The sequence below is a fragment of the Cyanistes caeruleus genome, chromosome 35, assembly GCF_971803275.1.
Source record: "Cyanistes caeruleus chromosome 35, bCyaCae1.hap1.1, whole genome shotgun sequence".
Lineage (NCBI taxonomy): Eukaryota > Metazoa > Chordata > Aves > Passeriformes > Paridae > Cyanistes > Cyanistes caeruleus.
In genome coordinates, this window is record NC_141736.1 from 1180706 (window position 1) to 1205001 (window position 24296).

General features: G+C 57.6%; 1 protein-coding gene across 2 annotated transcripts; it reads right to left on the bottom strand.

Annotated features, from left to right (window-relative positions):
• Positions 1 to 877: 877 nt before the first annotated feature.
• SLC44A2 (solute carrier family 44 member 2 (CTL2 blood group)) lies at positions 878 to 22684 on the bottom strand. 2 transcript variants are annotated; one of them, XM_086871368.1, is made up of 22 exons: positions 22502 to 22684; positions 18042 to 18090; positions 16308 to 16381; positions 16142 to 16226; positions 15972 to 16056; positions 15761 to 15877; positions 15614 to 15674; positions 13556 to 13679; positions 13241 to 13324; positions 13033 to 13145; positions 12701 to 12832; positions 10804 to 10903; positions 10141 to 10233; positions 9789 to 9873; positions 9435 to 9697; positions 9267 to 9361; positions 7119 to 7222; positions 6731 to 6804; positions 6557 to 6627; positions 6342 to 6430; positions 5919 to 6003; positions 878 to 3451 (listed from the first exon to the last, which is right to left on the bottom strand). In XM_086871368.1, exons 1-22 carry the CDS (start codon positions 22536 to 22538, stop codon positions 3345 to 3347), a joined length of 2127 nt encoding a protein of 708 aa, XP_086727494.1. In that variant the 5' UTR covers positions 22539 to 22684; the 3' UTR covers positions 878 to 3344. The 2 variants fall into 2 exon arrangements, with proteins under 2 accessions (XP_086727494.1, XP_086727493.1); XM_086871367.1 differs by having other exon boundaries at positions 878 to 5518; positions 22502 to 22665.
• Between the last annotated feature and the right edge of the window lie 1612 nt (positions 22685 to 24296).

Here is a 24296-nt window from a genome sequence, read left to right on the forward strand (position 1 = left end):
GGGCGCGGAGGGAGCGTGACGGACAGGGGACAAAGCGAATCAGGGAGGGTGACGGGCTGAGGGCGGGGAGGCGAGAGGGGCGGGCCCGGAGGGCGGGGATAAGCAGCGCGGGGGCGGGAGCGGACCAATGGGGTGGCGCGGAGCGATGTGATAGACACAGGGTAGGGCCAATGGGAGAAGGAAGAGGGAGGGTGGTGCAGAGGGGGCGGGGCCCAGAGCGGTGGCGGGAACGGGCCGGGGGGGGGCGCGGGCTGAGGGGACCCCGTGAGGGGAGCGGAGGCCGCAGAGGATCCCCGTGAGGGGACGCGCCCGCGGAGCACCTGAACCCAGCCAGGCCTCCACCGACAACATCCTCCTCTGACAAGGAACCAAAAAGGTTTGACCTCAAAGTGCCTTTTTTGGAGGGGTTTGATGTGAAAATCGCCTTTTTTGCGAGGGCAACGACCTCAACGTCACATTTATTTTAGAGGGGCTGACCTCAAAACCGCCTTGTTTCGAGGGGGTTTGGCCTCAAAACCACCTTTTTTGAAGGGGTTTGACCTCGAAAATGCAGATTTTTTTTTTTCAGTGGCTTGACCTAAAAACCATTGGATTTTTGAGGGGAACAACCTCAGAGATGTCTTTTTTGGAGGCATCTGACCTCAAAAACACCTTCTGCTTTTGAATGCTATTAAATAAATTTCACTCCTTAACATCCCCTCTTGGAGACTCTGGGGCTGAGGGAAAATTGGAAAATTATTCAAGAATCATCCAAAACTCCCTAAAATCAGTGACCCCCCTGACTTTGGAAACAGCTGAACAAATGCTGAAATGGCAATTTTAGGGTGAAAAGCGGTGGAATTGGTGATTTCACAGGGAAGGACACAACAGAACGAGGTCCAAACAGGCACTTTTTTATTGTTGGTGGCAACGCTGACGGAACCGCGCGGAGACTCCGGAGCATCACAGCACCGTTAATGCCTCAAAAACACGTGAAAAACGAGAATTTCTGTGTAAAACATCAGCCCCTGCGGGTTTTAGCACTTTTTTTTGTTTAGGATTTGGGCTTGGTTTTTTTGCACGCAGAACAATCTGGTTTGCAGGGACAGAAGCAACGTTTCTAGACAGGGAAAAAAGCACTGTTAATCCTAAATTCTGTAATTTAACGCCTTGAACACGGAGTTTTGCTTGAGAGAAGGAAACCAGTCATGGGGTGAAGCTGTTCCAGACACCAAATTCTGCCCTCACTCTGGGTTTTCCAAAAAAAACCCCAAATTTACAGGAATATTTCCCTCACCGCTCCCCATCACCGTCACTTTTCACCTCTAAAAAGCCACTCGGGCCTTATTGGGAATAAAAATCTTTAATTCTCCTCAAATCCTGCGTTGCTGGGAGGTAGCCGAGCCAGCCTGGCTTCCCCAGGAACACATCTTCCCAAATTTCTCCTCTCCCTCACCGCTTTTCCTTCCAGATTTCCCAATTCCTGCCATTTTTTTGCCTTTTTTAAGCAAATAAACCCAGTTCCCGCTGCTCCTCGGTTGTTTCCCACACCCAAAGGCTCAGGATTTAGGTGGAAAACAGCTGAAAATCGAGGAGTGAGAGGGAATTTGCCCCCAACACGAACATTCTGAGCAGAAATAAAACCAAAACCGCCCTGAAACCTGCACAGGGAGGGGAAGAAATGAATCCAGAACCAGCATCAGGAGCTGCAGGACACAAGACTGGAGGTGCTGGAATGGCTGTAAGTTGGAAAAATTATTCCCTGAATTATTCCCACTTCTCCCAAACAGGGAGGATTTTCCTCTTTTTAGCTCCATTTGACATTTTTCTGTTGAGCTTTACTGTTGCTTTTTTAGCTTTTTTTTTCACCTTTTCTGTCTTTCCCTTCACCTTTCCGGTTTTACCTTTTCCTTCATTTTTTTTTTTTGGCTTCAATTTTCCCTTCCACTCCTCTGTCAGCTGAAAAATGAGGCGGGAAAAGGGAAAATACAGGGAAATTTTTTTTAAAAAAATAAAAATAAATCAGGGAAATTTCAGTGTTTGATTCCAGCACGGGAATCTCTGCCCGGCGGCGTCAGAGAAACCAAAGCTCGCCCCCAAAAATTCACTGGAAAAGCTCCAAATAACCCCAACCAAAAAAAAAACATCCTGGAAAAGCAAAATATACAAAAGCTTCCCCAAAGCATTGGATAATTCCATAGAAATGCCCCCTGGATGATACAAAACAAAGGAATTGGGATAAAAAGCAGCCAAAGGGATCCCTCAGCACCAATTCCTGGAGCCCTGACGGGGGGGGAAGGTGGGACTGGTCCCCCCAAATCCTCAGAGCGTTTCTTTAAATCCTTTTTGAACAAACGAGCCCCCAAAAAAATCCCAATTGCTGACGGTGGCTCTGCTCCCCTGGCTCAACCAGGTCTGAGGGTTAATTCTGTTATATTTTAAGCTCGAGTTAATTATGTTTTAGAGTTAATTGACCCCTTTTCAGCTCAAAAAATAACTCCCTTTTTTCCCCTCCTGGCAAGAGCCACGAGGTGTCGGCTGCCACTGGCTTTGCTAAAATCACCCGGAATTAAACCAAAACCCCCCCCCAAGGTCCATCCACGCCACCTCCCCACGCTTTGGGCGGGGGTCCCAAAACCCCTCACCCCGGTGAAGGGAGCTGGGGGAGGCCGTGCCCTAAAGCGACAAATTTTGGGACCGGGCGCAGATTTTTGGGGAGGAATCTGTGGAAATCTGTGCCTCGAGAGGCGCCAGAACCGGACAGAGCCAAATTCTGCCCCCTCTCCTTCACCTTCGCTCCCTGCAGCGGCTACAAGAGCATTAATTAGCTTATTCCTAAAAGAATTAATTAATTAGGGCCCAGAACGGGTCTCAAAAGGGCAGCAAAGGATGGGAAGTGATCCCAGCCCGTCCTGGCTTGAATGAACAACCGTAATTAAATATTTTTGGGGGGGTCACAAGGAAAACACCCCACGAGGAGCTGCCTGAACCTCCCAGTTCCTTCAACCATCACCTCCGCGCCCAAATCCCCGGCGATGAGGAAAAGCCGATCCCAGAAGGCTTCACCGGGATCAAAACGGGATCAAAACGGGATCAAAATGGGATCAAAACGGGATCAAAATGGGATCAAACACACCTAAACTCGCTCCGGAGTCGCCGAACCCCGGGAATTGGGATTTCTCCCGTTTTTATCACGGGGCCCTGCGGCTCGTTAGCGGCGACAAGCTCGTCATCGTCACCGGCGCAAGGATTTAAGGCCGAGTCGTGAAAAATCCGCGTTTTTACCGATCCCCGGCGCTGCCGGGGAGGGGAGGAGTGGGTGGTCCAAGGTCCATGGAGGTGAATTCCACGTGGGACGGGCGGCTCTAGGCCTCGGGCTGGCCTTTGTTGGTCTTCTTGAGAAGTTTCCTCAGGTTCTGGGACATGAAATAAGGTTTTTCCGCCGAGCCGTCGTTGCGCTCCAGGTCTTCCACTGCAAAGAGAAAGCCCCGGCCCCACGGCGGGGTTGGTGCGATGTGGAGGCTCCTGGGATCCTCCCAACAACGATTCCCGGATTAAATAAAGCCTGGTCGTGGAATGGGGAATTTCTCGTCGCAGCAAAGCCAGGAATGGCCAACGGGGATTAAGAAAGAGGAAATTTGGGGGTTTTGTTTCTCGGGGTGAAGTTGGACAGCACCGAGAGCAGGAGGGACCCCTCGGCTCTTCACAACACCTCTGGAGCCGACGCAAAGCGATTCCCCTCGTTCCCGACGCGCCAACGAGGTCGGAAAAATCCCAACCGTGTCAAAAACAACACCCCAAAACCAAACAAAGCCACAAAACCACAAAGCCCCAGGCTCACAACAGCCAGGGGGTGTTTTGAGAGGGATTTGGATCCTTTCCGGGATGGAAACGGGAACGTCGACACTGCGGCTTTGTCCTGGGAGGGTCTGGCCGGGAGCTGTGGCTGAGCCACGAGAGCTGTTTTTATAAATCTCGATCGTTTCTGGGCTGTCTGGAGGAGAAATTCCCAACCCCTCCCGTGCCTGGAGTGAAATCCTCTGAGTGCCAGTGGCCACCGAGTCCCTGTGGCCAGCGGGGACGGCTCCTGGCCCGCTCAGGGCACGGGGCTGAAGCAGCGGGTGTGAAGCCAAAGGTCTGCAGCCTCGCCTGGAGTCCTTGGGAGTTTTGTGGTTTGCATAGAGACGGGGTGAGGAGAAGGGGGAGGAAAGGGCAGGAAAAAGGTGAGGAAAAGGCAGGGAAAGGGTGAGGAAAAGGCAGGGAAAGAGGTGAGGAAAAGGCAGGGAAAGGGTGAGGAAAGGGCAGGAAAAAGGTGAGGAAAGGGCAAGGAAAAGGGTGAGGAAAGGGCAAGGAAAAGGGTGAGGAAAGGGCAGGGAAAGGGTGAGGAAAGGGCAGGAAATGGGGAGGAAAGGGCAGGAAAAGGGGGAGGAAAGGGCAAGGAAAAGGGTGAGGAAACTACAAGGAAAAGGGTGAGGAAATTGTAAGGAAAAGGGTGAGGAAAGGGCAGGAAAAGGGTGAGGAAAGGGCAGGAAAAGGGGGAGGAAAGGGCAGGAAATGGGGAGGAAAGAGGTGAGGAAATTACAAGGAAAGAAGTGAGGAAAGGGCAAGGGAAGGGGTGAGGAAAGGGCAGGAAAAGGGTGAGGAAACTACAAGGAAAAGGGGGAGGAAAGGGCAAGGAAAGGGGTGAGGAAAGGGCAAGGAAGGAGGTGGGGAAAGGGCAGGAAAAGGGTGAGGAAGTTGCAAGGAAAGGGGTGAGGAAAGGGCAAGGAAGGAGGTGGGGAAAGGGCAGGAAAAGGGTGAGGAAAGAGGTGAGGAAATTGCAAGGAAAGAGGTGAGGAAAGGGCAGGAAAAGGGTGAGGAAATCACAAGGAAAGAGGTGAGGAAATTGCAAGGAAAGAGGTGAGGAAATTGCAAGGAAGGAGGTGAGGAAATCGCAAGGAAGGAGGTGAGGAAATTGCAAGGAAGGAGGTGAGGAAATTGCAAGGAAGGAGGTGAGGAAATTGCAAGGAGAGGGATGAGGAAATTGCAAGGAAAGTTTCACTGCTCTTGGCTGAAGCAGACACGGAGGAAACGCCCAGGGACCAGTTTGGGACGGCAGAACCCTCTCGGCCCATCCCACAAACCCCTGTCCCTCCACGCTGGATTCCGCCACGCCGGCCCACCCTCGGGAACAAAAATCTCTGTGCCAAAACCACGACCTCAGGCACCGCACCCCTCGCCGGGCGCTACCGGGACCCCCCAACCGACTCCGGCCGGGCTCTCTCCATGCAGGAACACGGATTTTTGGGGCAGGAAGGAAGACTGGACACCATCGGGCGTTGAGTGTCCACCACCCACGAAGGAATTCCAGGGGGACAGAGCAGCACCGCGGGAGTCGGGGCCGGGAGGGTCCTGCGGCCTCCAGCCAGCGCTGGGCCCTAGCCTTGGCTATCGGCGCTTTTGGAAGGTTCTAGATGCCCCTTCAGCAGGATCTCGCTGAGCTCGGGGGACATGTAGTAAGGCCTCTCCAGAGATCCATCGTTTCTCTCCAGATCTTCACCTTTTCCAGCCCCGGGAAGAAGCAGCCGTGAAGGGGAAGAGCGAAAAGCAGCGGAAGAGCCGGGGAGAGAGACAGGGCGGAGGTGGAGGATGGAGAAGGCGTGACCGGACGCGCACGGGAGAGGTGGAAAAAGGAGGAAAACAAGGAGGGAAAAAAAGGGAAACTGAGGTTAGTTGTGGTTAATTCCACCGAGCCCAAAGCACCAAAACAGGAAGAGATGCCCACGGACAGGCCTGGGGCCTCAGCTGGAGCGAGCGAGGGGAGAGCAGGTGAGGAGTGAGGAAAAAAGGAAAAAGCGAGAGAAAACCACACGGAGGAACCCCGGGATCGGGAGCAAAACCCCAAACCGGACAATCTGGGAGCGAACCCGATGGGAGAGGGGGTTTTTGTTGATACTCACAGAAGCAGAGGAAGAGAGTGTCCACGCACATGCCGTACACGCTGAAGAACCCGTGGGCGATGAGGTAGGAGCCCACGATCACCGTCTGGAAGAGACGCCGCGCGCCGATGAGAGCCCGGAGCCAGCGGGAGGAGGAGGAAAACGCTGAATCCCGCATTCCCCAGGGGAAGGAGGGGAAGGGGAAACAGGGCAGGACTGTTGGGAGCAGCCCGAGTGGGGACAAAAGGCCTCAGCCACCGCTGGATGGAGGCCAAAGTGGGCAGCGCAGGCGGGCACGGCGCCAGCAGCCACCGACAAAGGGCCCATTGCGCCGGCGGCTGGGAAAACACCTCCAACAAAGGAGGTCCTTGAAGAGTGGGGAGGGGGTGGTGTGGGGCATCTCTGGCCTTCTAAAGCCACCCCAAAGAAGAGAGGGCAGCTCACCAGAATCGGGACCCAGTAGTAATTCAGCGGCGGCGCCGTGTCCTGGACCAGCTTGATGCGCTGGGTGAAGAAGAAGAAGGCGAGGATTCCTGGGGAAGCAAGGGATGGACAAGAAGAGGATGGAAAGGAGCGGCTTTTCCAGGGGTGGACAGCACAACCGGTGACGGTTGGCAGCTGGATGCCCTGAGGAGAAACTTCCAGAAGCCAGCACTCACCCACGCTTCCCACAATGAGGAGCTTCCCGAGGAAGAAGAGGAAATCCGTGACTTTATCTAACACGGCCACCCTGGAGACGAGAGATGAGCCTCAGCGTCTGCTCCCCGCCCCGAGTTCCGACAGAAGCAGCCAAGGCACGCGCGGAAAACGTTCCCGTCCCGCCGGGATCTCACCTGATGATGTTCCTCATCAGCAGGAAGAACGCGTTCCGGGCCGAGGTGCAGAAGTTGGTGCCGTAGATGGCGATCTGGGCCGGAAAACGAGGACAGAGAAACGGGGCTGCACTGAGTCCACCGCCATAGGGAGGGTGCAAATCCCACCCTGGAAGTGCTTCCTCATCCACCAGGAAAACCCAGAGCTGAACCACCCCCACCCGTGGCGGGTCCTCCCCAAAACCAACAGCTTATGGCTGAGCTCGAGGTTTTCCAGCCAAACAGCCGGAAAACGCCTCAAAACTCCGTTTTCCCGCAGCATCGGGAGCCAAAATTCCCAGGAAAACCTCGGAGCTGCCCCCAGGGCAGCCCCAGCCCTTCGAGGGCGGTGGATTTGGGCGACGCTCACCATGATGTAGGCGTTCCTGTTGAGGAACTTGATGAATTTTTCCAGGCACCAGAAGCAGCACTTGAGGCAGCTCAGGAGGAACTTGGCAAACTTGTTCTCAGCAGCTGGAGGGCGCAGGGAAGAGGGGTCAGCACCAAAGCCAGAGGGGCTGGATCTTCCAGCAGGCACTTTAAGGTCGGTGGTGAGACCTTGTTGCCACAATTCCCCCACCCAAGCCTCGTTCTGGGCACCCAGAGCGCTCTTCCCACTGGCTGTTGACATTTCCCGATGAATGGGAATGCGCGGAATTCCCTGCCGTGGAATTCCCTGGTGCGGAATTCCCTGGCGCGGAATTCCCTGGCGCGGAATTCCCTGGCGTGGAATTCCCTGGCGCGGAATTCCCTGGCGCGGAATTCCCTGGCGCGGAATTCCCTGGCGTGGAATTCCCTGGCGCGGAATTCCCTGGCGTGGAATTCCCTGGCGTGGAATTCCCTGGCGCGGAATTCCCTGGCGCGGAATTCCCTGGCGCGGAATTCCCTGGCGTGGAATTCCCTGCCGTGGAATTCCCTGGCGCGGAATTCCCTGGTGTGGAATTCCCTGGTGTGGAATTCCCTGGCATGGAATTCCCTGGCGCGGAATTCCCTGGCGCGGAATTCCCTGCCGTGGAATTCCCTGGCGCGGAATTCCCTGCCGTGGAATTCCCTGCCGTGGGATTCCCTGGTGTGGAATTCCCTGCCGTGGGATTCCCTGCCGTGGAATTCCCTGGTGTGGAATTCCCTGGTGTGGAATTCCCTGCCGTGGGATTCCCTGCCGTGGGATTCCCTGGCGCGGAATTCCCTGGCGCGGAATTCCCTGCCGTGGAATTCCCTGGTGTGGAATTCCCTGGCGCGGAATTCCCTGGTGCGGAATTCCCTGGTGTGGAATTCCCTGGTGTGGAATTCCCTGCCGTGGAATTCCCTGCCGTGGAATTCCCTGGTGTGGAATTCCCTGCCGTGGAATTCCCTGCCGTGGAATTCCCTGCCGTGGAATTCCCTGGCGCAGAATTCCCTGGCGTGGAATTCCCTGCCGTGGAATTCCCTGGTGCGGAATTCCCTGGTGTGGAATTCCCTGGCGTGGAATTCCCTGCCGTGGAATTCCCTGCCGTGGAATTCCCTGGTGTGGAATTCCCTGCCGTGGAATTCCCTGGTGCGGAATTCCCTGGTGTGGAATTCCCTGGCACGGAATTCCCTGCCGTGGAATTCCCTGCCGTGGAATTCCCTGGTGTGGAATTCCCTGCCGTGGAATTCCCTGGTGCGGAATTCCCTGGTGTGGAATTCCCTGCCGCGGAATTCCCTGGCGTGGAATTCCCTGCCGTGGAATTCCCTGCCGTGGAATTCCCTGGTGTGGAATTCCCTGCCGTGGAATTCCCTGCCGTGGAATTCCCTGGTGTGGAATTCCCTGCCGCGGAATTCCCTGCCGTGGAATTCCCTGGTGTGGAATTCCCTGGCGCAGAATTCCCTGGCGTGGAATTCCCTGGCGCGGAATTCCCTGGCGTGGAATTCCCTGGTGTGGAATTCCCTGGCGCGGAATTCCCTGGCGCAGAATTCCCTGGCGCGGAATTCCCTGCCGTGGAATTCCCTGGCGTGGAATTCCCTGCCGTGGAATTCCCTGGTGCGGAATTCCCTGGCGCGGAATTCCCTGCCGTGGAATTCCCTGCCATGGAATTCCCTGGTGTGGAATTCCCTGGCGTGGAATTCCCTGGCGCAGAATTCCCTGGCGCGGAATTCCCTGGTGTGGAATTCCCTGCCGTGGAATTCCCTGCCGTGGAATTCCCTGGCACGGAATTCCCTGGTGTGGAATTCCCTGGTGTGGAATTCCCTGGCACGGAATTCCCTGCCGTGGAATTCCCTGGCGTGGAATTCCCTGGTGCGGAATTCCCTGGTGTGGAATTCCCTGGCGCGGAATTCCCTGGTGTGGAATTCCCTGGTGCGGAATTCCCTGGCGCGGAATTCCCTGGCGCCGGGGCGGGCTGGCCGAGCCTGCGGCCGCGGCACATCGCTCCCACCCTGGGGAACTCGGGAATTCCACGGTTTCACAGAACCATGGAATGGTTTGGGTTGGAAGGAACCCTTCAGCTTGATCCCATCCCAACCCCGCTCACCTCCCCATCCCCATCCCCATCCCCGCTACCTTTCAACCGGTGGTCCAGGTACTCCAGGGTGACCCTGATGACCTGGACGATGGCCAGGACCAGCGAGCCGAAGGCCAGCGAGCCGGTGTGGTACCTAGAGACGGAGACACGGTCACAACGGCGCGACCTCCCCGAGCTCCCGGCCGCCCTCGCGGCGACGGACGCACCGGAGCGCGCGGCCGAAGGCGGAGAAGAGCGGGAAGGCCGGCATGTCGTCGGGTTTCTTGAAGGCCCAGTAGTAGGAGGCGAAGGCGCCGGCCAGCGTCACCTGGCCCAGCGCGATGACGAAGTTGGCGAGCCAGAAGAACATGAAGACGTTGAAGAACTGGAGCACGATGAGGTACTTGTGGTAGGCGGTCTCGCCGCCGTAGAACGCGAAGAGGCACTGGGCGTCGGGGCACAGCTTGGTGACGTTGCTGGTGTTGAAGGTCTGGAGAGGACACGCGACACGCGCCGGTCAACCCAGAGGAACCTCCGTGGTCTCATCTCTGAGAGGTTCTGAGTTTCCCTGAGGTCCTCACCTCGGGCTTGCAGGTCTGCCCGGAGAACGGGCACGCGGACTCGTTGAACACCTTGTAAACGGCCTCGTTGGAGGTGGACAGGAAGCTGCGGGTCACCGTTAAGGAGAGGACGTTCTCCAAACCCAGCCCTAAACCCAACCCGCTCTCCCCGAGCTCCTGTTGCTGCTCTTCCACCACCCCAAGGTCTGTTTGGGGTTAAACCTCAGAGATTTAAGGCTCTGCGCCTGGGAAAACCATGACGGGAGACGTTGGACTTCTGGAGAACAGGGATGCAGGGAAGAGGAAGAGGAGGAAGACCAGGAAATGGAAGAGGAAGAGGAAGAGGAAGAGGAAGAGGAAGAGGAAAGGATACACGGCGGTGCTGGCCCAGTAGGCGATGCAGAGGCACAGCAGGAAGAAGGTGCACAAGGGGAACAGCAGTGATGACATGACGTGACCGATGGCCCTGCGAGAAGATGGTTAAACCCCAGTTAAACCCTGGTAAAACCCCGCTTAAACCCCAGTTAAATCCTGGTTAAACCCCAGTTAAACTCCAATTAAACCCCGCTTAAATCCCGGTTAAACCCTGGTAAAACCCTGGTTAAACCCCAGTTAAACTCCAATTAAACTCCAGTTAAACCCCAGTTAAACCCCGGTTAAACCCTGGTAAAACCCCGCTTAAGCCCCAGTAAAACCCTGATTAAACCCCAATTAAACCTCGGTTAAACCCCAATTATACCCCAGTTAAACCCCAATTAAACTCCAATTAAACCCCAGTTAAACCAAGTCAAACCCCAGTTAAACCAATTCAAACCCCAGTTAAACTCCAATTAAGCTCCAGTTAAACCCCGGTTAAACCCCAATTAAACTCCAATTAAGCTCCAGTTAAACCCAAGTGAAACCTTAGTTAAACCTCGGTTAAACCCCAATTATACCCCAGTTAAACCCCAATTAAACTCCAATTAAACCCCACTTAAACCCCAATTAAACCCCAATTAAACCCTGGAGCGACGCGCGGCCGCGGTCACATCCAGACCTGCTGGCCTCCTTGATGAGCGCGATGGCGATGAGGATCCTCTTGCGCAGGAAGATGAGCAGCAGGACGATCACCAGCTCCAGCACGCACAGGATGATCACTGGGAGAGGAAAATAAACCCCGGTGGGGTCAGGACCATCTTCACCTTCCCCAGTTTAACCCAGTTTAACCCCAGTTAAACTCCAACTAATCCCCAGTTAAACCAAATTAAACCCCAGTTAAACTCCAATTAAACTCCAATTAAGCTCCAGTTAAACCCAAGTTAAACCCTAGTTAAACCCCAATTATACCCAAGTTAAACCCCAGTTAAACCCCAGTTTAACCCCAATTTAACCCCAGTTAAACTCCAACTAATCCCCAGTTAAACCAAATTAAACCCCAATTAAACTCCAATTAAGCTCCAGTTAAACCCAAGTTAAACCCCAGTTTAACCCCAGTTTAACCCAAATTTAACCCCAGTTAAACCCCAATTATACCCAAGTTAAACCCCAGTTTAACCCCAGTTTAACCCCAGTTAAACCCAAGTTAAACCCCAGTTTAACCCCAGTTTAACCCAAATTTAACCCCAGTTAAACCCCAATTATACCCAAGTTAAACCCCAGTTTAACCCCAGTTAAACCCCAGTTAAACCAAATTAAACCCCAATTAAACTCCAATTAAGCTCCAGTTAAACCCAAGTTAAACCCGAGTTAAACCCGAGTTAAACCCCAATTATACCAAAGTTAAACCCCAGTTTAACCCCAGTTAAACCCCAGTTTAACCCCAATTTAACCCCAGTTAAACTCCAACTAATCCCCAGTTAAACCAAATTAAACCCCAGTTAAACTCCAATTAAGCTCCAGTTAAACCCTGGTTAAACCCCAGTTAAACCCCAATTATACTCCAATTATACCCCAGTTTAACCCCAGTTTAACCCCAATTTAACCCCAGTTAAACTCCAACTAATCCCCAGTTAAACCAAATTAAACCCCAGTTAAACTCCAATTAAACTCCAATTAAGCTCCAGTTAAACCCAAGTTAAACCCTAGTTAAACCCCAGTTTAACCTCAGTTAAACCCCAGTTTAACCCAAGTTTAACCCCAGTTTAACCCCAACTAATCCCCAGTTAAACCAAATTAAACCCCAATTAAACTCCAATTAAGCTCCAGTTAAACCCAAGTTAAACCCTAGTTAAACCCTGGTTAAACCCCAGTTAAACCCCAATTATACTCCAATTATACCCCAGTTTAACCCCAGTTAAACCCCAATTATACCCAAGTTAAACCCCAGTTTAACCCCAGTTAAATCCCAGTTTAACCCCAGTTTAACCCCAACTAATCCCCAGTTAAACCAAATTAAACCCCAATTAAACTCCAATTAAGCTCCAGTTAAACCCAAGTTAAACTCTAGTTAAACCCCAGTTAAACCCCAGTTTAACCCCAGTTTAACCCAAATTTAACCCCAGTTAAACCCCAATTATACCCAAGTTAAACCCCAGTTTAACCCAAATTTAACCCCAGTTAAACCCCGATTATACCCAAGTTAAACCCCAGTTTAACCCAAATTTAACCCCAGTTAAACCCCAATTATACCCAAGTTAAACCCCAGTTTAACCCCAGTTTAACCCAAATTTAACCCCAGTTAAACCCCAATTATACCCAAGTTAAACCCCAGTTTAACCCCAGTTTAACCCAAATTTAACCCCAGTTAAACCCCAATTATACCCAAGTTAAACCCCAGTTTAACCCCAGTTTAACCCCAAATTCCCCCCAGGCACCCAACGCTCCTCCCAGGAACATCCAGCACCCACCAAAGCCCCTCCTTCAGGTGGAAACACCCCAAAAATCTCGCTGTCACCCCATTCCCATTCCCATCAAACCATCCACGGCTCCCATCCCGGTTCCGGAGGAGCACGTACGGAACGCCAGCCACGTCTGCCGCAGGTGGAGGTAGACACGGAGATCGGTCTGGAAGCCCAGATCCGTCAGGGACATGTCCGACCCCGCTTCCCCTTTTAATTTGGCGTATTCCATGTAACAGTGGAAGATTCCTGAAAAAAAAAAAAAAAATAAAAAAGCAGGAATTAAATTAATAAAAAAAATAATAAAAATTTTATTTACAAAATCGGAGCACGATGGGGAGGAAAAACCCGGAAGGACGCGGCGCGGGAATTCCCGCGGCGCAAATCCCGCCGGAAAACGGGGGGGAAAAAAAACCGGGGGGAAAATTCAAGGAGAAAGAGAACCTCACCGTATCCCAACACCAGGATCACCATGACGATCATCACCCACACCATGATCCCGGCCAGGAATCGCAGCAGGACGATGAAGATCAAGCTGGCCACCATGGCGATGACCAGTCCTCTGCGGGAGGAAGGCGGCCGCGTTCTCACCGCGATCCCGCGCGGAAAAGAACCGCGGAATCCCCGGGGAATTTTTGCCCCCCTCACTGTGCTCACATGATGATCCAGTACCAGGACACGGTGTAATCCTCGAAGATCTTCATGGCCAGCTGACGGGTCTCCAGCACCACGTTGGCTTTTCTGCAAGGAAACCGAGGAACGCCGACGGAGAACCCCAAAACCGAGAAAAATTCCGCGTTTCTCCGCGGCAAATTCCCCTCGCCGCCCGCGCCGCGTCTCCTTCCCCACCCTCCGCTCCCAATCCCAACGTTTTGGTGGGAATGTCGGGATTTCGGTGGGGTTTGCGACGCCTCAAACCAAGCAGCGCTAACGAAGCGGCTCTTAACGAGGTGGAGTCAACCCAGGACTCACTTGGCGCCTTCCAGCAGCTCGGTGACGTTCCTGCGGCCCCCGTGGCCGTCGTCGTAGGTGGTCTCGTTGCCCACCATGATGACGCCTTTCTTGGCCTGGATGGCTGGGAAACATCTCCGTGCCACTGGTGAGACCGAGGAAGGGAAAAACGGGAGCTCAGCTGGGAAAACTGGGGGTCCCAAACCCCCAAAAACCCCCCAGAAACCCCCAAACCGCCTCTGAAAAAATCCCAACGGTCCCAAATCCCCCCCAGGACCCCCAGAACCCCCCAAAAAACCTCTGAAAAAAATCCCAATGGTCCCAAATCCCCCACAGGACCCCCAGAACCCCCCAGACCGCCTCTGAAAAAAATCCCAACGGTCCCAAACCCCCAGAAACCCCCAAACCACCTCTGAAAAAAGTCCCAACGATCCCAAATCCCCCACAGGACCCCCAGAACCCCCCAGACCGCCTCTGAAAAAAATCCCAACGGTCCCAAATCCCCCAAAACCCCCCAGAACTCCCCAAAAAACCTCTGAAAAGAATCCCAATGGGTCCCAAACCCCCCAAAACCCCCGAAAAACCTCTGAAAAAAATCCCAACGGTCCCAAACCCCCAAAAACCCCCAAACCCCTCTGAAAAAAATCCCAGCGGTCCCAAACCCCCCACAGGACCCCCAGAACCCCCCAAACCCCCTCTGAAAAAATCCCAACGGTCCCAAACCCCCCAAAAACCCCGAAAAACCTCTGAAAAAAATCCCAATGGTCCCAAAAATCCCCAAACCCCCTCTGAAAAGAATCCCAACGCTCCCAAACCCCCCAAACCCCCTCTGAAAAAAATCCTGATGGTCCCAAACCCCCCAAACCCCCTCTGGAAAAAAATCCCAATGGTCCCAAACCCCCAAACCCCCTCTGGAAAAAAATCCCAATGCTCCCAAACCCCCCAAACCCCCTCTGAAAAAAATCCCAATGGTCCCAAACCCCCCAAAACCCTTCTGAAAAAAATCCCAACGCTCCCAAACCCCCTCTGAAAAAAATCCCAATGCTCCCAAACCCCCCTGAAAAAAATCCCAATGGTCCCAAACCCCCTCTGAAAAAAATCCCAATGCTCCCAAACCCCCAAAATGTGGCTCTGAAAAAAATCCAAATGGTCCCAAAAGCCCCCAAAACCCCTCTGAAAAGAATCCCAATGATCCCAAACCCCCCAAAAAGCCTCTGAAAAAAATCCCAACGCTCCCAAACCCCCCTGAAAAAAATCCAAACGCTCCCAAACCCCCCAAACCCCCTCTGAAAAAAATCCCAATGGTCCCAAACCCCCCAAAAACCCCCCAGAACCCCCCAAACCGCCTCTGAAAAAAATCCCAATGGTCCCAAACCCCCCAAAACCCCTCTGAAAAAAATCCCAATGATCCCAAACCCCCCAAAAAACCTCTGAAAAAAATCCCAACGTTCCCAAACCCCCTCTGAAAAAAATCCCAATGCTCCCAAACCCCCCTGAAAAAAATCCCAACGCTCCCAAACCCCCTCTGAAAAAAATCCCAATGCTCCCAAACCCCCTCTGAAAAAAATCCCAATGGTCCCAAACCCCCTCTGAAAAAAATCCCAATGGTCCCAAACCCCCTCTGGAAAAAATCCCAATGGTCCCAAACCCCCAAACCCCCTCTGAAAAAAATCCCAACGCTCCCAAACCCCCTCTGAAAAAAATCCCAACCGTCCCAAACCCCCCAAAAAGCCTCTGAAAAAAATCCCAGTGGTCCCAAACCCCCTCTGAAAAAAATCCCAATGCTCCCAAACCCCCTTTCAAAAAAAATCCCAATGATCCCAAAAACCCCCAAACCCCCTCTGAAAAAAATCCCAATGGTCCCAAACCCCCCAAACCCCCTCTGAAAAAAATCCCAACGCTCCCAAACCCCCTCTGAAAAAAATCCCAATGCTCCCAAACCCCCCTGAAAAAAATCCCAATGGTCCCAAACCCCCTCTGAATAAAATCCCAATGCTTCCAAACCCCCAGACCCCCTCTGGAAAACACCCCCAACGGCAGCCGAGCCGCTAACGAGCTCCTCGTTAACCGCCGACGTACGCGGCGTGCTGGGAATGAGCATGGCCGGACACTCCTTGTCCTTCAGCACCTCCAGGGGAGCCTGGGTGAGGGACAAGAGCCGGACATCAACGCTGGGGACGGGAAGCGCGGCACGGGAACGCCGACCCCGAGAATCCCCCACCGAACCTTCGGCGAGCCCTTGAACTCCGGGACGCAGAAATTGCGGTAATACTCCAGCGCCGCGGCGTTGCCGTCAGACGTCAGGAAGGTCGCGTAGCGATCCGGGCATTTGCTGACGCAGATCTAGGCGGGATGGGGAGACTCGGATCGGGATGCAGGCTTGGGAATCCATCGGGAATCCATCGGGAATTCCGGGAAGGGGTCGCGGGTGGGTTACCTGCGTGGTCGGGCATTGGAATTCCAGCAGCACCAAGGGGCTGGCGCACTTGACGATGTCGAAGTAGAAAAGGAAAGGTTTTTTCCTGCCAAACCAAGGGAAAACGCGGGGTTTTGGGAAGGTTCTCCCAAGGAATTCGGGGCGTTTACGGCGGCGCATCCGGTACTCACTCGTTGGGGGTCCCCTGCTGCCCGCAGAACTGCCCGCGGCTGTCCGTGGGGTGGATCACCTTCCGGGGGTCTCCGTGGGTCCAGGCTGGGGGGTTGAGGATGGTGAGACCCCCACGGTGAAGCCCCCAGACCCACCCTCAGGTCACCCCGAGCCCACCGGACGTACCCACCACGCCGACCACCACGTAGCCCACGATGGCCAGCAGCAGCAGGACGCAGCAGACGATGTCCGTGCAGCCCCTGGCAGCGGGGACAGGAGGGGATTTGGGGACCCTGAATTTGGGGACCCCGGATTTGGGGATCCCAGATTTGGGGACCCCAGATTTAGGGAACCATGGATTTCAGGACCACGGATTTGGGGACCCTGGATTTGGGACTGTGGATTTGGGAACCCCGGATTTGGGGACCCCAGATTTGGAGGCCCCGGATTTGGGGACCCCAGATTTGGGGAACCATGGATTTCGGGATCCCGGATTTGGGGACCCTGGATTTGGGACTGTGGATTTGAGGACCCCGGATTTGGGGACGCAGATTTGGGGACCCCAGATTTGGGGAACCATGGATTTCGGGACCACGGATTTGGGGACCGAGGATTTGGGACTGTGGATTTGGGGACTCTGGATTTGGGGACGCAGATTTGGGGACCCCAGATTTGGGGAACCATGGATCTGGGGACCGTGGATTTGGGGACCCCGGATTTGGGGACCCCAGATTTGGGGACCCCGGATTTGGGGAACCATGGATTTCGGGATCCCGGATTTGGGGACTCTGGATTTGGGGACCCCAGATTTGGGTCCCGACCACCACGTAGCCCACGATGGCCAGCAGCAGCAGGACGCAGCAGACGATGTCCGTGCAGCCCCTGGCAGCGGGGACAGGAGGGGATTTGGGGACCCCGGATTTGGGGAACCATGGATTTGGGGAACCATGGATTTGGGGATCACAGACTTGGGGACCCCGGATTTGGGGATCACAGACTTGGGGACCCCGGATTTGGGACTGTGGATTTGGGGAACCATGGATTTGGGGATCCCGAATTTGGGGACCCCAGATTTGGAGACCCCGGATTTGGGGACTTTGGATTTGGGGACCCCGGATTTGGAGACCGAGGATTTGGGGACCCCGGATTTGGGGACCCTGGATTTGGGGGAACGCAGATTTGGGGACCGCAGATTTGGGGACCCCGGATTTGGGGACTCCAGATTTAGGGAACCATGGATTTCGGGACCACGGATTTGGGGACCCTGGATTTGGGGACCCCGGATTTGGAGACCGAGGATTTGGGGACCGTGGATTTGGGGACCCCAGATTTGGAGACTGAGGATTTGGGGACCGTGGATTTGGGAACCCCAGATTTGGGGACCCCGGATTTGGACACCCCGGATCTGGGGACCGTGGATTTGGGAACCCCAGATTTGGGGACCCCGGATTTGGGGACGCAGATTTGGGGACCCCAGATTTAGGGAACCATGGATTTCGGGACCACGGATTTGGGGACCCCGGATTTGGGGAACCCAGATTTGGGGACCCTGGATTTGGGACCGTGGATTTCCGGACTGTGGATTTGGGACCGTGGATTTGGGGGAACGCGGATTTGGGGATGCCGGATTTGGGGATGCCGGATTTGGGGAACCATGGATTTCGGGACCGAGGATTTGGGACTGTGGATTTGGGGACTCCAGATTTAGGAACCAGGGATTTGGGAACCCCGGATTTGGGGACCCCAGATTTGGAAACTGTGGATTTGGGGGACCCTGGATTTGGGGACCCCAGATTTGGAAACTGTGGATTTGGGGGACCCTGGATTTGGGGACCCTGGATTTGGAGACCCCGGATTTGGAGACCCCGGATTTGGAGACCCCGGATTTGGGGACCCCGGATTTGGGGACGCTGGGTTTACCTGTCATAGATGGGGCCTTTGAAAGTCGGGTCATACTTCTGTGGGGTTCCTGTGGAGAGGAACGGGAATGGGAACGGAACGGGAATGGGAACGGGAACGGAACGGGAATGGGGACGGGAATGGGAACGGGAATGGGGACGGGAATGGGGACAGGAATGGGGATGGGAATGGGGACGGAACGGGAATGGGGATGGGAATGGGAACGGAACGGGAATGGGAACGGGAATGGGAACGGGAATGGGAACGGGAATGGGAGTGGGGACGGGAATGGGAACAGGGAATGGGAACGGAACGGGAATGGGAACGGGAACGGAACGGGAATGGGAACGGGAGTGGGGACGGGAATGGGGACGGGAATGGGAACGGGAACGGGAATGGGAACGGGAATGGGAACGGGAACGGGAATGGGGACGGGAATGGGGACGGGAATGGGGACGGGAATGGGAACGGGAACGGGAATGGGGACGGGAATGGGGACGGGAATGGGGACGGGAATGGGAACGGGAACGGGAATGGGAACGGGAATGGGGACGGGAATGGGGACGGGAACAGGAATGGGGATGGGAACGGGAATGGGAACGGGAATGGGGACGGGAATGGGGACGGGAATGGGGACGGGAATGGGGACGGGAATGGGAATGGGAACGGGAATGGGAACGGGAATGGGGACGGGAATGGGGACGGGAACAGGAATGGGGATGGGAACGGGAATGGGAACGGGAATGGGAACGGGAATGGGAACGGGAATGGGGACGGGAATGGGGACGGGAATGGGGACGGGAATGGGAACGGGAATGGGGACGGGAATGGGGACGGGAATGGGAATGGGGATGGGAATGGGGATGGGGACGGGAATGGGAACGGGAATGGGGACGGGAATGGGGACGGGAATGGGAATGGGGACGGGAATGGGGATGGGAATGGGGACGGGAACGGGAATGGGAACGGGAATGGGGACGGGAATGGCGATGGGAATGGGGATGGGGACGGGAATGGGAATAGGGATGGGAATGGGAACAGGAATGGGAATGGAAACGGGAACAGGAACAGGAATAGGAATGGGAATGGGAACGGGAATGGGGACAGGGATGGGAACAGGGATGGGAATGGGAACAGAAACGGGAATGGGATCGGAAAAGGAACAGGAATGGGGATGGGGAGGGGAACGGGAATGGAGACAGGAATGGGAGCCGGAACAGGGAATGGGAACGGGGACAGGAATGGGAACGGGAACGGGAACAGGGACGGGAAACGGGAATGGGAACAGGGAATGGGAACCGGGAATGGGAACCGGGAATGGGAACGGGAACAGGGACGGGAACCGGGAATGGGAACCAGGAATGGGAACAGGGAATGGGAACAGGGAATGGGAACAGGGAATGGGAACGGGAATGGGAACAGGGAATGGGAATAGGAACGGGAATGGGAACAGGGACGGGAACAGGGAATGGGAACAGGGAATGGGAACCGGGAATGGGAACAGGGAATGGGATCCGGGAATGGGAACCGGGAAAGGGAACGGGAATGGGAACAGGGAATGGGAACCGGGAATGGGAACGGGAATGGGAACAGGGAATGGGAATAGGAACGGGAATGGGAACAGGGAATGGGAACAGGGAATGGGAACAGGGAATGGGAACCGGGAATGGGAACAGGGAATGGGAACCGGGAATGGGAACGGGAATGGGAACAGGGAATGGGAACCGGGAATGGGAACCGGGAATGGGAACAGGGACAGGAACCGGGAATGGGAACCGGGAATGGGAACCGGGAATGGGAACCGGGAATGGGAACCGGGAATGGGAACAGGGACAGGAACCGGGAATGGGAACCGGGAATGGGAACAGGGAATGGGAACGGGGAATGGGAACGGGGAATGGGAACCGGGAATGGGAACCGGGAATGGGAACAGGGAATGGGAACCGGGAATGGGAACGGGAATGGGAACCAGGAATGGGAACAGGGACGGGAACCGGGAATGGGAACCGGGAATGGGAACAGGGAATGGGAACCGGGAATGGGAACGGGGACGGGAACAGGGACGGGAACCGGGAATGGGAACAGGGAATGGGAACCGGGAATGGGAACGGGAACGGCGCTCCTCATGCTCCCGTCCCCCCAGCACGCAGCGAGCAGAGCAGAGGAAGCCAAACGCTTCCGAAAGAAACCCTCGGGACAAGCGGGGCCAGGAATAAAAACAGCTCCCGTTCCCTGCTGCACATCCCGAGCTGGGAAACGACTCCCTGCGAAAAAACTCATTCCCAAAAAACCCCCAAAATCCCACGGGAAAACCCCAAATCCCGCGGAAACACCAAAAAGCCGCGGCTCGGGGGGGTCACTGGGGGGTCCCACGGACCCCCCGAGCACCCCCAGCCCCCTCGGGGCCTCCCCGGCGCCGTCCCCGCTGCTCGGCTTTATTTTTAGGGTGGGAACGGAGCCAGCGTGGGAGCGGCTCGGGACGGGGGGGTTGGGAATTTAGGGGGGATTTTGGGGGGGTGACGGCGGCCTGGAGGCGGGGATGGGTTTGTTTTGGGGTGTTTTTGGGGGGGTTGTGGAGCTCAATCCCTTTTTTGGGGGGGTTTCCCCTCTCTGAAGCCCCCCCGGGGTGGGTGGGGGGGTCGGAATTGGGGGGCCCCCCCAGGGCTGGCGGTGCTGGCGTGGCGGTGACGCCCCAGAAGCGCCGGAGCCGGTTTGTGGCGGCGCCGGCTCCGACCGGGCCGGTTCTGTGGCTGCCGGGGAGGGCGGCCCCAAAACCGCGACCCCAAAACTGCGACCCCAAAACAGGGCACCCCCCAAAACTGCATCCTCCCCCCAAAACAGGGCACCCCCCAAAACAGGGCACCCCCCAAAACCGCGACCCCAAAACCGCGACATCCCCCCAAAACAGGGCACCCCCCCAAAACCGGGCACCCCCCAAAACCGCGACCCCAAAACTGCGACCCCAAAACTGCGACCTCCCCCCAAAACCGGGCACCCCCCAAAACCGGGCACCCCCCAAAACCGCGACCCCAAAACCGCGACCCCAAAACTGCGACCTCCCCCCAAAACCGGGCACCCCCCAAAACCGCGACCCCAAAACTGCGACATCCCCCCAAAACAGGGCACCCCCCAAAACCGGGCAACCCCCAAAACCCAGCCCCCCCAAAACCGCGACCCCAAAACTGCGACCCCAAAACAGGGCAACCCCCAAAACTGCGACCCCAAAACTGCATCCTCCCCCCAAAACCGGGCACCCCCCAAAACAGGGCAACCCCCCAAACAAGGCAACCCCCAAAACCCAGCCCCCCCAAAACCGCGACCCCAAAACTGCGACCTCCCCCCAAAACAGGGCAACCCCCAAACCGGGCACCCCCCAAAACCGCGACCCCAAAACTGCGACCTCCCCCCAAAACCGGGCAACCTCCCAAAACCGGGTACCCCTTCCCCAGCCCCCCAAAAACCGCGACCCCCCCCCCCAAAAACCGCGACCCCCCCACAAAAACCGCGACCCCCCCCAAAACCGGGCACCCCCCCAAACCGGGCACCCCTTCCCCAGCCCCCCAAAACCTCGACCCCCCCCAAAACCTCGACCCCCCCCAAAAAAACCACGACCCCCCCCAAAAAACCGTTACCCCTCCCAAAACCGAGCACCCCCCCAAAACCGGGCACCCCTTCCCCAGCCCCCCAAAACCGCGACCCCCCCCCAAAACCGAGCACCCCCCCAAAACCGGGCACCCCTTCCCCAGCCCCCCAAAACCGGGCACCCCTTCCCCAGCCCCCCAAAAACCGCGACCCCCGCCCAAAAACCGCGACCCCTCCCCCCAAAAACCGCGACCCCCTCCCAAAAACCGCGACCCCCCCCCCCAAAAACCGCGACCCCCCCCAAAAACCGCGACCCCTCCCCCCAAAAACCGCGACCCCCTCCCAAAAACCGCGACCCCCCCCCCCAAAAACCGCGACCCCCCCCCAAAAACCGCGACCCCCCCCAAAAACCGCGACCCCCCCCCAAAAACCGCGACCCCTCCCCCCAAAAACCGCGACCCCCTCCCAAAAACCGCGACCCCCCCCCCCAAAAACCGCGACCCCCCCCAAAACCGGGCACCCCCCCCAAACCGAGCACCCCTTCCCCAGCCCCCCAAAACCGGGCACCCCTTCCCCAGCCCCCCAAAAACCACGACCCCCGCCCAAAAACCGCGACCCCTCCCCCCAAAAACCGCGACCCCCCCCCCAAAACCGCGACCCCCCCCAATTGGGGGCGCGGCCGCTTTTGCTTTCGCTTTCCGCCGCCGTTCCCCGCCCGGTTTTCCGCCCGTTTCGGGTTTGTTTTTCCGCCTTCTCCCGCCGCCCTTCCGCCCCCCGACCCCCGGCAACGCCCCAGGGGCGCCCCCAAACCGCGGGGACCCCCAAAAGTGTCCCCGGAAGTGTCCCCGGACCCCCGAAGTGCCGCCCTCCCCCCCCCCGGAGACCCCCGCCGCCGTTACCGTGTTTGCCGTAGTAGCTGTCCCCGTGTCCCCCCATCCCGCTGGGCACCGGAGCCGCCGCCGATCCCGTCGGTACCGGGCCGGACCGGGCCGGACCGGGCTGGGCTGGGCTGGGCCGGGCTGGGCTGGGCCGGGCTGGGCTGGGCCGGGCCGGGCTGGGCCGGGCTGGGAGCGGCTCCGCCCCCGTTTGGGCCCCCCCCGCCCCAAAATCCGCCCCAAAATCCGCCCCGGAATCCGCCCCGGAACCCGCCCTTCGGGTCAAACCCCGCCCTGGAGAGCGGCGGGGAACCGGGGGGAACCGGGGGGAACCGGGGGGATCGGCACCGGAACCGGGGGGAACCGGGGGGAACCGGGGGGAACCGGGGGGAACCGGGGGGAACGGCACCGGAACCGGGGGGAACCGGGGGGAACCGGGGGGAACGGCACCGGAACCGGGGGGAACGGCACCGGAACCGGGGGGAACCGGGGGGAACCGGGGGGAGCGGCACCGGAACCGGGGGGAACCGGGGGGAACGGCACCGGGGGGGAACGAGGGGAACGGCACCGGAACCGGGGGAAACCGGGGGGAGCGGCACCGGAACCGGGGGGGACTGAGGAGAACCGGGGGGAACCGGGGGGGAACCGGGGGGAACGGCACCGGAACCGGGGGGAACCGGGGGGACGGCACCGGCACCGGGGGGAACGGAGGACAACCGTGGGGAGCAGAACCGGAACCAGGGGGACCGGGGGGAGCGGCACCGGCACCGGGGGGAATCGGGGGGAAAGTGGGGAACGGCACCGGAACCGGGGGGAACTGAGGAGAACCGGGGGGGAGCGGCACCGGAACCGGGGGGAACCGGGGAGATCAGAACCGGCACCGGGGGGACCGGGGAGAACGGCACCGGGGGGAGCGGAACCGGCACCGGGGGAAACTGAGGAGAACCGTGGGGAGCAGAACCGGGACCGGGGGGGAGCGGGGGGAGAGGAACCGGCACCGGGGGAACCGGGGAGATCAGAACCGGCCCCGGGGAGAACGGCACCGACACCGGGGAGAACCGGGGGGAGCGGAACCGGCACCGGGGGGAACCGGGGAGAACCGGGAGGAACAGAACCGGCACCAGCACCGGGGGGAACCGGGGGGAGCGGAACCGGCACCGGGGGGCTCCGAGAGGAACCGGGGGGAGCAGAACCAACACCGGGGAGAACCGGGGGGAGCAGAACCGGCACCGGGGAGAACCGGGGGGAGCAGAACCGGCACCAGCACCGGTGGGAGCGGAACCGGCACCGGGGGGCTCCGGGAGGGACCAGGGAGAGCAGAACCGGGACCGGGGGGCTCCGCTGTGAACCAGGGAGAACCGGGGACAGCAGAACCGGTACCGGGGAGAACCGGGGACAGCAGAACCGGTACCGGGGAGAACCGGGGACAGCAGAACCGGGACCGGTACCGGGGAGCTCCGTGGGGAACCGGCACCGGGGAGCAGAACCAGAACCGGGGACAGCAGAACCGGGACCGGCACCGGGGGGCTCCGCGGGGCACCGGAGGGACAGAACCGGCACCGGGGAGAACCGGGGACAGCAGAACCGGGACCGGGGAGAACCGGGGAGAGCAGAACCGGGACCGGGGAGAACCGGGGACAGCAGAACCGGCACCGGGGAGAACCGGGGACAGCAGAACCGGCACCGGGGAGAACCGGGGACAGCAGAACCGGGACCGGTACCGGCACCGGGGGGCTCCGCGGGGCACCGGGGGGAGCAGAACCGGCACCGGGGGAGCTCCGTGGGGAACCGGGGACAGCAGAACCGGTACTGGCACCGG